This window comes from Cotesia glomerata, linkage group LG9 (genome assembly GCF_020080835.1).
Source record: "Cotesia glomerata isolate CgM1 linkage group LG9, MPM_Cglom_v2.3, whole genome shotgun sequence".
NCBI lineage: Eukaryota > Metazoa > Arthropoda > Insecta > Hymenoptera > Braconidae > Cotesia > Cotesia glomerata.
Genome location: NC_058166.1, coordinates 17387905 through 17401283, shown reverse-complemented (window position 1 = coordinate 17401283; position 13379 = coordinate 17387905). Strand labels below are relative to the sequence as shown.

The window sequence follows — 13379 nt, the reverse complement described above, 5'->3', positions numbered from 1 at the left end:
CATATATATAATATATAATATATATAAATATATGAAAATGCATGTGAGTACTCAAATGAAAGGTCTTTATGAGTGTAACATCAGGATGAGCGTATATCATTGAAAATGTCAATAGTTCACGAGATACAAGGTCATTTCTTATGTACCTAGAAATAGAGCATTTTCGAATGCAGCCTAATTACTTATCATAATAAATTTCCTATCGGTGAGAGTGATATAAAACCTTAAAAAGGCACAAATTCAAGTCAAGACTTTTTCAATGTTACTAAATTTAACCATAAAAATCCATTTTATCATCTAAATACACCGGCCACAAAATTTCGCTTATTCTCTTAATAATCTAGATGATTTTTAATATTTTTTATTTCTACTGATTATCATACAGCGCTTTCATCAACAACACCAAAAAGCATCTTTTGAGCTAATCAGAACACAAATAAATACAATAATCTTTTTTCTTCTAATTCTGCTATTTCCCCATCTAGTACTTGCAATTATATCTTAGAATTTTGGAATTTATTTGATAAATTTAATATTCTATATTTTTTATTCTTATATAAATTGCCGCTTCGCGTTAAATAAAATAAATAATTTTAATTAATAATAAATATCGTTATTTTGTACTGCATATTCTCAAATATACTTTTATAGAAAGTTTTATAATTTTGTAAGATTTAATGATTTAAGTTAATGACTCATAAATAAGTATAAAAATTAAAAGTTATAAAAATTGTTATTTAATTTTTAGTAGCCGTAAATTCAAATTAAAAATCCATAAAATATTGAATGTATAATTTAGATTTATTAACATAATTATAGATAATTTAATAATGTTAATTGTAAAAGGATAAAAAATTACCCGTTAAGTTATATTAATTATAAAAAATTAATTACTGTCAATTAAGTATCTATTTATATCTTCTTGTCTCCGAAAAAATGTATTTTTCTATTCACATAGAACGGAAGCGATTAATTTGAAAGTTAGAAATTTTAAACTGAAGACAGTATTTTTAAAATTTAATTATTTATTACTAATTATTATTTTTATTTATTTGACTATTGTTATTATTTTTAAAATACAGTAAAAATATTTTATGTAACGTTGAATAAATTTTAATTATAATTCTTTGTTGAAGTCTAGAAAATTGTTAGAAAAAAAATAATTATTTCTTAAAAAAAAATTGTAAATTTAAATTTGTAGTAAGCACCGTCTGGTTATTATGTTTAATTGTAACAATTAATCATAATAATAATAATAATAATAACGATAAAAGAACTTAAGAACTTAATATATTTAATAAGCCATTAAAAATTAATGACCGATGTAATTATGCAATAACATTACTCTACTGTTGTGTAATTAGTAATTACAATAACTTTTTACAACTTTTTCAACACTGTAGAATATACTTGTTTAATTATAATTAGTATACATACCGGATCCGCGTTAATTAAACTAATTATTCACAGCTAAATAATTTCCTTGATTGCCTTATTTAAATTTGCCGCGCACGCGCCCTCTCGAGCCAGCTTCAGAAAACTCAAATCGATTACAGAGGGCAGCATTTGCTGGTTGTGTTTTTTTGGAGCTGCAACTTGCAAGTTAGAATAAATATTAATATTAAAATAAACTAACCTCCAAAGTTAAAAGTAAACATAAATATTTTTTAATTCTTGTTATTTTAATTATTGTCAATATTTAATTAATTATTTATCTTTTTCAGAGTGAATAAAATTCAAGAATAATTTTTATCTATGTAAAATTATTCTTCACAATGTTGGAGTATTAAATTGATAAATTTTGTTGGAATTACAAGCGGTTTATAAATAAATATTTATTGTTTATTAATTTTTGGTTTTTGAACCACAAAATTAAAATATGACTTCAGTGCAAGAACGTAAGTTTTTTTTAAATATTTTATTTACTTATTTATAATATTGATATCAGCTGATACCTAAACAGTTTGTGGTTTTATTAAACATAACATTAAAATTAGCCGACGTTCTACAATTTGAAATTTTTTTTTATCAGTTACATTAGAGCAAAAAAATCATTTTTACAAAATTGCACGTATAATTTTTTAAACTTTCTACATGTTTAATTTTTTTTAAATAATTTTTTCAATAAAAAAAATTCTAAAAATTTTTAGACGGCGGCTAACTTTATTGCCATTTATTAAAGAAATAATATTATTATTAAAAATTAATAATACTAAAGTTAGGCACCATTTTTAATTTTTTTTCATTTATTAAACTAGAACTAAAAAATGTTTTTTAAAACTTACACTTATAGTTTTTTACAAATGAAAATTTTTCTTTATTTTGTTGTAATAATTTTCCAATTAAAAAAGATTCTAAAAATTTTTAAATGTTAGATAACTTAATTTTCATTGATTGAAAAAAAACCTAGTCATAACTTTTAATAAATTTCTACGTTTTTATATTTTAATTTTTTTAATTTATTAATTTATTTATTAAAAAAAATTGTCAGATTTCTGCTAATTTTTTATTTTAGACAAAATTTTTAAACATTTCCAAAATGTTTATTATTATTATAATAAATAACTTAAGATATTAAAAATGAAAATCATTTTTTTTTTATACTAAAAAAAATTTTAATACATTTTTTTTTAATTATTATTTTAATAAATTACGTCAGATATTAAAAATAAAAATGATTTTTTTTTTACTGAACGATATTCATGAAAAATTAAAAAAAAACCTAGTAGTTTTTCAAAAATTTCTAATTTTTTTATATTTCATTTTTCTAAATTTATTTATTAAAAAAAATTTTTCAGATTTCTGATTTTTTATTTTAAAAATAGAATTTTTAAACACTGATAAAATGTTTATTATTATTATTATAAATAATTTTTTATCTTAAAAATAAAATTGATTTTTTTTTATACTGAAAAAAATTTTAATACATTTTTTTTTTAATTATTATTTTAATAAAGAACTTAAAATAATAAAAATAAAAATGATTTATGTTTTACTGAACGATTTTCATTAAAAATAAAAAAAAAACCTAATCATAGTTTTTCAAAAATTTCTACTTTTTAATATTTTATTTTTCTAAATTTATTTGTCAAAAAAAATTGTCAGATTTCTGATTTTTTATTTTAAAAATAGAATTTTTAAACACTGATAAAATGTTTATTATTATTATTATAAATAATTTTTTATCTTAAAAATAAAATTGATTTTTTTTATACTGAAAAAAATTTTAATACATTTTTTTTTTAATTATTATTTTAATAAATAACTTAAAATAATAAAAATAAAAATAATTTATTTTTTACTGAACGATTTTCATTAAAAATAAAAAAAAACCTAATCATAGTTTTTCAAAAATTTCTACTTTTTAATATTTTATTTTTCTAAATTTATTTGTCAAAAAAAATTGTCAGATTTCTGATTTTTTATTTAAAAAACAGAATTTTTAAACATTTCCAAAATGTCTATTATAATTATTATAAATAATTTAAGATATTAAAAAAAAAATGATTTTTTTTTTACTAAAAAAAATCTTAATAAATTTTTTTAAAAATAGGACTAAAAACAAAACAACGAGAATCAAGAGACACGTGGAGTACAAGAGAGCAACTCTGCCTCGCATCAAGTGTCTTAAAATCCGGAGACCAGAATTGGATAACTGTCTCCAGATCTCTTAAACCCTTCGCCGAAAAAGAAGCTCTGCGCCCTCCAGACTGGTTTTCCCACAAAGCTTGCGCAAACCAGTACACGCGTCTTCTAGAAAACGTCGACATGCCTAAAAGAAAAAAACGCGAGAGCGGAGAGACAATAGGAGAGTCAATAGTCAAGCGACTGACCCAAGAAAGAACCGCCGAATTGGGTCAAATATTAGCCTTCCAACGGGACGAGTACCAACAGCTAAAATCCGAAGTAAATTTACTAAAGTCTGGATCTATCAGCGATGACAAGCTCCAGAAGATGTGGCAGGCTATTGAGCAGGAGGAAAGGGAGCAAGAACAAAAAGCCAAAGCTCACAGTGTGTGGTTAGCCAAGCGTCAGCAAAAACAGGATCTTACAAGTCAATCACCTACTCCATTAACTCCATTAAAGAAAACTTTGGATTTAAATGATACCCCAGAAGATTCTAATGATGAAGAAGAAAAAAAGCGAGGGTCCTCTACTTTACTAACAAATCTCCTAAAAGCTCCTAGCCCGACAAAACAAATTCAAAATGCGACTTCTACGGCCCAGGTTACCTCTCCAACAATTGCTAGCCTCTTAAATTCTAGTGGAAACGTTCACATGGTGTCTTCAGCGCCCCAGAATGTCACAGCGCCAATTCATCACATTGTTACGTCTGTAATTCCTTCTGGAACGCCTGAAAGACCTTCAGCAGGCGCTCCAACGCTCTCTATGCTATTGGCGCTGCCTGCTAATTTGCCGAAAGGGTCGTTGCCTACCTTACCGGCCGCCAAAAACGACCCAGAGACATCTGTGAGGTCTTCTGGTACTAAATCTTCGAACCAAGCTCCGACGATTCAGTTATCGAGTACTGAAGCTGAGATTGTTAATAGTGATAATGTGGGAGAGATTATTGAGCAGATTGATGACGTTATAGGTAAAGATAAGCTTCCGGATGTTATTGATAAGGATGAGATCAATGAGATTATGGAGGATATTGAGGAACTTATTAAGGAAGAAATTACTAAGAGCCCTCAGACGGAAAATACGGCAGTGGTTTCTAGGGGTGAGACATTTCCTGGGGTGGAGAAAAATGAAGAAGTAGAGGCTAAGGTTGAGAAAACTATTTCGTTGACTGATTCTCCGGAAAGTGAGATGGCCATTGAGGAAATAGATCACAGCTCGAGCAATATTGCGGAGATTATTGGGACTGCTATTGAGAGTAATAAAGTGGTGGAGGAAAAGGAGGAGAAGGAGAAGGTGGAAGAAGAGGAGGTTGAGGATAAGATTGAGGAGGAAGTGAAAAAGAAAGTTGAAGGAGAAGGAGGTAAGGTTGGGGAGGAGGAGGAAAAAATGGAGGTGGAAGAAGCTGGAGTGGAAGAAGAGAAGGTTGAGAAGGAGGAGAAAGAAGAGGTTGGGAAGTTGGAGGTTAAGGAAGAAGGAGAGGAGGTTAAGGAAGAGGAGAAGGAGGAAAAGAATAAGGTAGATGAGGTTGAGGATAAGAAGGAGGATAAGGAGGAGGAGGATAAAAAAGAGAAGGAGGAAGTGGAGGAAATTTGTGAGAAGAAAGAAGAGGTTGGGATGGATGATAAGGAGGAGGGGAAAGAAGAAATTAAGGAAGCTGAAAAAGAGTCTAAGGAGTTGAAGGAAGAAATTGGGGAGGAAGTTAAAGAGGATGATAAGGAGGTGAAAGAGGAGAAGAAGGAGCTGGTGAAGGAAGAAAAAGAATGTTCAAAAGAAGAAATAGTGGTTGAGGAGGTTAATAAGGAGGAGAAAGAAGTTGAAGGAGAAAAAAATGAGGAAGTAGTTAAGGAGGAAATTAGTGAGGCTGAAAAGGAGGAAGAAAAGGTGGAGGAAAAGGAGGAGAAAGAGGAGAAAAAGGTTGAAGGAGTGGAGGAAGTTAAGGAGGATGAGAAAGAGGTAGAAAAGGAGGAAGAAAAGGAGGAGGATGTTAAAATTGAGAAAAAGGAGGAAGAGAAGGAAGAAAAGGAAAAGGATGAAAAAGAAGAAGGAGAAAAAATAGAAGATTTAGAAGTTGAGGATAAAGATGAGGTTAAGGATGAGAATGAAGAGGTTAAGGAAGAAGAGGCTGAGGAAAGTGTTGAGGAGGTGAAGGAGGAAAAGGAGGAGCAGGTTAAAGAACAAAAGCAAGATAAGGAGGAGGTGGTTGAAAATAAAGAGGAAGAAGAAGAAAAAGAAAAAGTTGAGAAAATTGAGGAGAAAGTTGAGACTAAAGAGGCGGAAGAGGTTGTTGAGGTTAAAAAAGAAGAGTCTGTCACTTTGCCGGAGAATACAGAAGTTGAAGAAGAGTCTTCGCTTATAAAACTCAGCGGTGGTCGTGCTATGAAGACTTACTCGAAAAAACAGAATGTTGCGATTGATAGAGATTCTGAGGGGGATAATATTGGGGAAGAAGCTGATTATAGGAATTGGAAGAAAGCTGTTTTGTTGGTGTATCAGCGGTTCACGCAGCATAAGTATGCTTCTTTATTTTCGAAGCCGATTACTGAAGAGCAGGCTCCTGGTTATCATAGTGTGATATTTAGGCCTATGGATTTGTTGACTATTAAGAAGAATATTGAGAATGGAACGATACGCTCGACGATGCACTTTCAGAGGGATGTTATGCTGATGTTCCAGAATGCGTTGATGTATAATAAACAGACGAATCATATTCATAAGATGGCTATGGAAATGCAAGAAGACTGTCTCCAAGAATTTCAGGTATAAAGCTATTCATTTCTTTTTTTTTTTTTGTCAATTTTTTTAAATTTTATAACATCAATTACAATAAAAAAAATTTTCTCCATTGCTATATAATTGAAAAAAAAATTCTTATATCAATTAACTTCAGTCTTTTCTTTTTTTATACTTTTGAGTACTAACTAGCAACCTTACAGTCACTATGTGACTGCCGTGACTTGTGAACTATAAATGAATAAAATTTGGCTTTATTGAATAATGACTTTTGTTAAATTGCACTGTACTTTTTTAATTATTGACATTTTTAAAGATATAAGCTCATCCCGATGTTACACTCATCAAGAGCTTTCATTTGAGTACCCACATGCATTTTTGATATATTTTTCATATAAACATATATATAATATATGTAAATATATAAAAAATTGATGTGGGTACTTAAATGAAAGGTCTCGATGAGTGTAATATCGGGGTAAGCTTATATCGTTAAAAATGTCAATAGTTCACAAGATACAAGGTCATTTCTTAATTATTGACATTTTTTAAGATATAAGCTCATCCCGATGTTACACTCATCAAGAGCTTTCATTTGAGTACCCACATGCATTTTTTGATATATTTTTCATATATACATATATGTAATATATAAAATATATAAAAATTGATGTGGGTACTCAAATGAAAGGTCTCAATGAGTGTAATGTCGGGGTGACGTTATATTTTTAATAATGTCAATATTTCACAAGATATTTTTTAAATTGCATTGTACTTTCTTTACTATTAACCTTTTTAATGATATAAGCTAATCCTGACATTGCACTCATCAAGAGCTTTCATTGGAGTACCCACATGCATTTTTGATATATTTTTCATATATACATATATGTAATATATATAAAGATATAATATATATAAAAAATTGATGTGGGTACTCAAATGAAAGGTCTCGATGAGTGTAACATCGGGGTGAGCTTATATCTTTAAAAATGTCAATAGTTCTCAAGATACAAGGTCATTTATAAATTACGTTGTAAATTTTTTTACAGATGCTAGTAGGAGTTACAAAAGACGTATCTTTTAGAAGAGAAACAAGAACAGCTGGAAGTAGTAACAGTGAATTCAACGAAATAAATATTTTAAAGAGAAAACGAAGTCATATTACTCCCAGTCCACATGATTCCGAAAGCCCACGACTGAAGAAACGCCGAAAATCTGAAAATGATTAATTAATAATTACCAATTAAAATTATCAATACATTTATCTATAATTTTTTATTATGTTTTTTACTATAAATATTAATTAATATTATAAGTTAAAAGCTTATTTTCAATGAATTTATTGACTTAGATGTCCTAAGTTATAAAAAAAACTTACAATTATACCATTTAAGTTTGCGTACTTTATAAATAAATTAATATAAGTACAACTGTAAAATATTTGTGATCAATAAATTCTACAAACTAGTGAAGTAAAAATTGTATTAAACTATTTATATCTAATCTAAAAAATTGTATAATTATATTAGATGTTAAATATTTCAATTGTCACTCAGCGATAATTACACTGTAAATTAATTACACATTTTTTGTACTTAGAAGTTGACACTCATCAGTCGTCGTTCAATTACCGACTCAATTTACATTACATTGTACAATATTTTGCCAGTAATGTTAAAAAATTCAACGTATGCAACAATTATAATTAATTATACCTTTAATGAAACTTGATGAGCTATTAAAGTGAATTTTTTTCAGCTGCTGACACTAATAAGCTTCAGTTTTCCGGAGGACTTACTACGTATTAAAAAAAAAAAAAAAAAAATGGATTTGATAAAAAGAGTTCCATTCGAAGAAGAACTGAAAAAAAATCCAGAACTTAAAGAAGCAGATCTCCAAAGTTTGCGAGAATGGTGCGAAAAACAGCCCCATCTGCCGAAAATGTTGGACAGTGAGCTTGTTCTGTTCCTACACAGTAATTATTACCGGATTGAACCGACTAAAACAACAATTGATACCTTTTACACGGCGAGGACTCATGTTCCAGAGTACTTTTCTAACAGAGATCCGGTAGCAAACAAGGAACTCCGTCATATGTTTGAAACTTCGTAAGTATTTTATTCAAATTTACTCAACCTATAATTTTATACTAGCAACCTTGCAGTCACTATGAGACCCGTGACTAAAAAACTATAAATACATAAAATTTTGCTTTATTGAATAATGATTATTGTTAAATTGCACTGTACTTTCTTAACTATTGACGTTTTTAAAAATATAAGCTCATCATGATGTTACACTCATCAAGAGCTTTCATTTGAGTACCCACATGCATTTTTGATATATTTTTCATATATACATATATGTAATATATATAAATATATAAAATATATGAAAAATTGATGTGGGTACTCAAACGAAAGGTCTCGATGAGTGTAATGTCAGGGTGAGCTTATATCTTTAAAAATATCATTAGTTGACGAGATACAATCTAATTTAATAATTATTGTCATTTTTGAAGATATAAGCTCATCCCGATATTACACTGATCAAGAGCTTTTATTTGAGTACCCACATGTATTTTTCATATATTTTTTTTATATACATATATATAATATATAAAATATATGAAAAATCGATGTGGGTACTCAAATGAAAGGTCTTGATGAGTGTAACATCAGGATGAGCTTATATCTTTAAAATAGTCAATAGTTCACGAGGTACAATGTAATTTCTTAACTATTGACGTTTTTAAAAATATAAGCTCATCCTGATGTTACACTCATCGAGACCTTTCATTTGAGTACCCACATGCATTTTTAATATATTTTTCATATCTACATATATATAATATATATAAATATATGAAATATATGAAAAATTGATGTGGGTACTCAAATGAAAGCTCTTGAAGAGTGTAATATCGGGATGAGCTTATATCTTCAGAAATGTCAATAGTTCACAAGATACAAGGTCATTTCTTAATTATGTACCTAGAAATAGAGCATTTTCGAATGCAGCCTAAATACTATCATCATAAATTAACTAGAGCTTACATGCCGTTGCCGGGAGAAACATCAGAGGGCTTCAAAATAATCTATGGGCGCCTGATAAACTATGAACCGTCGGCTTACGTATGGAACGACGCTATGAAGTACTGGAACATGGCGATGGATCTCTGGATGTACACCGAAGGTACCATGAAAGGCCATATAATTGTCATAGACTTGGCGGGCCTCGCTTTGGGCCACACTACGCGGCTCAGTCCCATGGGGCTCAAGAAATTTTTCTATTATCTTCAAGAAGGTCTTCCTGTTCGTCTAAAAGGGTTCCATTTTTTGAACTCTATCCCAGTTATGGACATCATTATGGGAATGATGAAGCCATTTTTGAAGAAAGAGCTCATGGATATTGTAAGAAATTATTTTATTAATAATAATAACATTATTTACAAAGTTACTATCATTAAATTATTAATAATAATTATACAAACATTTTTATTTTAGCTTCATATTCACACCAATAATGAAACAGCAAAAAAATATCTTCCTCTCGAAATTTTACCAAATGAATCCGGTGGAAATGCTGGATCCTTTATGGAACTCCATAAAAAACACTTAAAAAGATTAGAAGATCATCGTGATTTCTTCCTGGAAGAAGAAAAGTGTCGTCGTATTGACGAATCATTGCGTCCAGGAAAAGCTAAAAGTGCTACTGATCTTTTTGGTGTTGAAGGAAGTTTTAAAAAACTTGATATTGATTAAAATTTCATGATGATTATTAATTACTATCAGTTCACACCGGCTTCGCACGGGTATTTAACAAAAATTTAAAAATATAACATAGCCTATGTCACCCGGGAATAGTGTAGCTTCCCAACAATTAAAGAATTTTTCAAATCGGTTTAATAGATTCGGAGTCTATTCAATGTAGACAAATAAACAATCAAATCTTTCCTCTTTATAATAGGGACCGAGCGTCTAGACTGTCACGCCAACTGATGATAGAAATTAAGCTAATGGGCAAAAATTTTAAACATGTGATTTAATGTTGATTTATTTTAAATTCATAAATTGTTCGAAATTTTTTCAACTATAGAGTTTTGATATATCACGACCTACATAAATATATCAAGTCGGAACCGGCAATTTCAAGGCATATCAAGCTAGCAGTGGCAGAGCCCATCTTGGACGGTCATTATTATTAATTTCTCGGAATCTAAACAAGCAACAATATTCTAAATAGAGCAACTAATTAACAACAAATTTAGCACCACAAATAAATTTTGTTGCTTGAATAATAAGTCAATACCTGATGGATGAGTCCATGCTAGCTTGATAGACCTTCAAATTGACAAACTTGTGAAATTTTATTATTTTTACGGAAGCCTGGTTGGCTCATCGATGACTTATAAGAAAGTGGCGCTACACTCGCTTATTGTTTACATGGTATTGGGAAATCAGCCGGGGGCGTGGCTTCTCCTAGCGGCAAAAGCAGTTACTACTGTAAAACGCATTTTTGCCCTCCGGCGGAAAGTGGCAACTTTCGTCCCGCTGCGCTAAACTGTTGCCGCTTTCCGCCTCGTCGGACAAAAATAGTATACACTCGGGAAGTAAATAAAGCCTCAGATCACATGTTTGTTGACCTCGGCTTCGCCTCGGCCAACAATTACATGTGATCTGAGACATTTCTTACTTACTTCCCTAGGTGTGTAATATACTATTTAAATAAGCTGCCGTGTTTTTACATTCAATCGTGTATTTACACGTTGTATTAAATCGAATTTTTAATAAAAATTTAATAAATAATGAAAATTTCAATTCAAGAAATTTGTGAATTTGCATGATACTGAAATCAGAAGACAACCTGTCAAATTTTTATTTTATTAAAGAAATAAATTAGGACAAAAAATATATTTTAGAAAAGTTTCACTTTTAGTTTTTTAAAATTTCTATCGGTGAATTTTTTCTATTATTTTTTTTTGTAAGAATCTGTGTGTTAAAAAAATCCAAAAAATTTTCAGATATCTGTTACTTTCAGCATCATGAATTTGCAAGTACTCAGCCTAGTAATAAAAATTCTTAATAATTTAAAAATTATTCATGCAACTTATTCTTATTACTGTAGTTATAAAATTACAACTATAATTACAATTCTTTATTTTACAAAAACATTTATTTCGTTATTTAAGTAATGTAAATCTGTCGTATTTCATTGTATTTAAAAAATTCACAGCTTATAATTACTGTTTTTTTTTTCTTTTTTGTGATTACAAAAATATTTATGTTAATTGGTATAAAGGCATTTTTGGTGAAATGTAATGAACACACTCTCTCGGACTGTGTAACTTTATTTCAGATTTTTAATGCTTTTATCCAAGCTAATCGACGGTCTATAACTTCATCTTCACTAAATTTATTTTTTATTACCACAGAACTAGAATTTGCCGGAGGAAAAGTGTAAAATCAAACTGTATTGTTCTTACTAGACTTGCTAATGACATTAAAGTTAACCGACGTTCAACAATTTTAGATTTTTTTTATCAATTAAATTAGAACAAAACAAATATTTTTACAAAATTGCACGTATAATTTTTAAAACTTTCTACATGTGAAATTTTTTCAATTAATTTTTTTTTTAATTTTTTCAATAAAAGAAATTCTAAAAATTTTTACATGTCGGTTATCTTTATTGTAATGACTTGCTATTCCACCCATACACGCAACAGAAAGTTTTATTTTTATTTTCTCGTGGAGGAAACTACATGATTAAAAATTTTTGATTAAGTGTTAAAATTGATGTTATTTTTAATAATAACTAAGCTTATAGACTATAATTAATTACTTAATATTTTAAAAATGAATTTCAACAAATTTCAACTGCAGCTTCGGCATACTATATGACATTAGCTGTTTATACTCGACCTGTATAAAGTAGTTCGCATTAGATTAATTATTATTAGAGTAGTTTGCAATAGATTAATTATTATTAGAAAATTATCATTAGTTTTGAAATAATTAAAATTATGAATTATATAAACTAATATTTAAATAAAATAAGTATTACTTACCTTAATTTATTAATTTCTAGCATTCGATTTTTTTTCCAACATGGCGTTTTCCATTGTTTCATTTTTTTGACAGCCTCATCAACAGCTTTCATCAAAATTAATAGGTTAGATTTAAAAAAAATAAATTGAAGAAAAAAATGGAAAAAGAAAATTATTGTGATAGTTTGTCCCGAAGTTCTGAAGAAGAAATAAATTATTGCAGTTTTAATTTACTGAGGTCACACTTGGGCTCTGCAAAATCAAAAGTTCCAAATGAGAGGGTAAGTTGGGCCAACCTAAAAATAACCTAAAAATGAACAAAGATTTTTGTGAATAATTAATATTTATATGAAATTAATAAAACCCTACACGGAAAGATCAAGATGACACTGAATATCATCCCAGATTATACTCAGTGATATCTGGATTATACTCATTGTAATCTGGATTATACTAACTACTATCTGAAATTTTTTTTCACTCAGTATAATCTGGGATGATATCCAGTGTCATCTTCGTCTTTCCGTCTTCTTTATTACACTTTTATTGTAATTATTAGACTTTTAAAATTTAACATGACACTGTCAATTACTGTTTTTATTTTTAAAGAAGACGATTATGATAGCAGACGATACTGACCAGCAATTTTGGGCGGAAGACGAACTAAGCAGCCAAGAATGTCGCGTGCAATTATCTAAGCGCAAGAGACGTCGCAGTCTAGCGCACAGAAATCGGTTATATAGGAGCCGATCAAGGCCGAAAAATTTATCTAGCTCGAGTGGAAGATCAGTCTCAAGGAATCCTGCAATGAAAAGAAAAAAATTAACCAAGAAATTGCTGAATGTGAAGAGTTTTTCTGGAGCTTCTCAGCCGTCCAGTAGCTCCAGGAGCGACAGAAGAAAAATGTCTAAAATTAGAATCTTTAAAATGCGTAAAAAATAAGTAATATTAATTTTTAAAAATTTTGAATAGA

The 13379-nt window shown here is 29.1% G+C and overlaps 2 protein-coding genes and 1 long non-coding RNA gene across 3 annotated transcripts; all 3 read left to right on the top strand.

The window, feature by feature from the left end:
* Positions 1–1845: 1845 nt before the first annotated feature.
* On the top strand, positions 1846–8230 carry LOC123271173 (bromodomain-containing protein 8-like). The gene is made up of 3 exons (XM_044737410.1): positions 1846–1898; positions 3554–6381; positions 7407–8230. Exons 1-3 carry the CDS (start codon positions 1880–1882, stop codon positions 7584–7586), a joined length of 3027 nt encoding a protein of 1008 aa, XP_044593345.1. The 5' UTR covers positions 1846–1879; the 3' UTR covers positions 7587–8230.
* LOC123271175 (retinol-binding protein pinta-like) lies at positions 8138–10877 on the top strand. The gene is made up of 3 exons (XM_044737411.1): positions 8138–8465; positions 9407–9770; positions 9864–10877. Exons 1-3 carry the CDS (start codon positions 8182–8184, stop codon positions 10119–10121), a joined length of 906 nt encoding a protein of 301 aa, XP_044593346.1. The 5' UTR covers positions 8138–8181; the 3' UTR covers positions 10122–10877.
* A 1663-nt stretch (positions 10878–12540) lies between these two features.
* LOC123271172 lies at positions 12541–13304 on the top strand. Its single transcript, XR_006510801.1, has 2 exons — positions 12541–12687; positions 13035–13304. It is a non-coding gene; the product is annotated as an uncharacterized LOC123271172 (long non-coding RNA).
* The last annotated feature ends 75 nt before the right edge of the window (positions 13305–13379 follow it).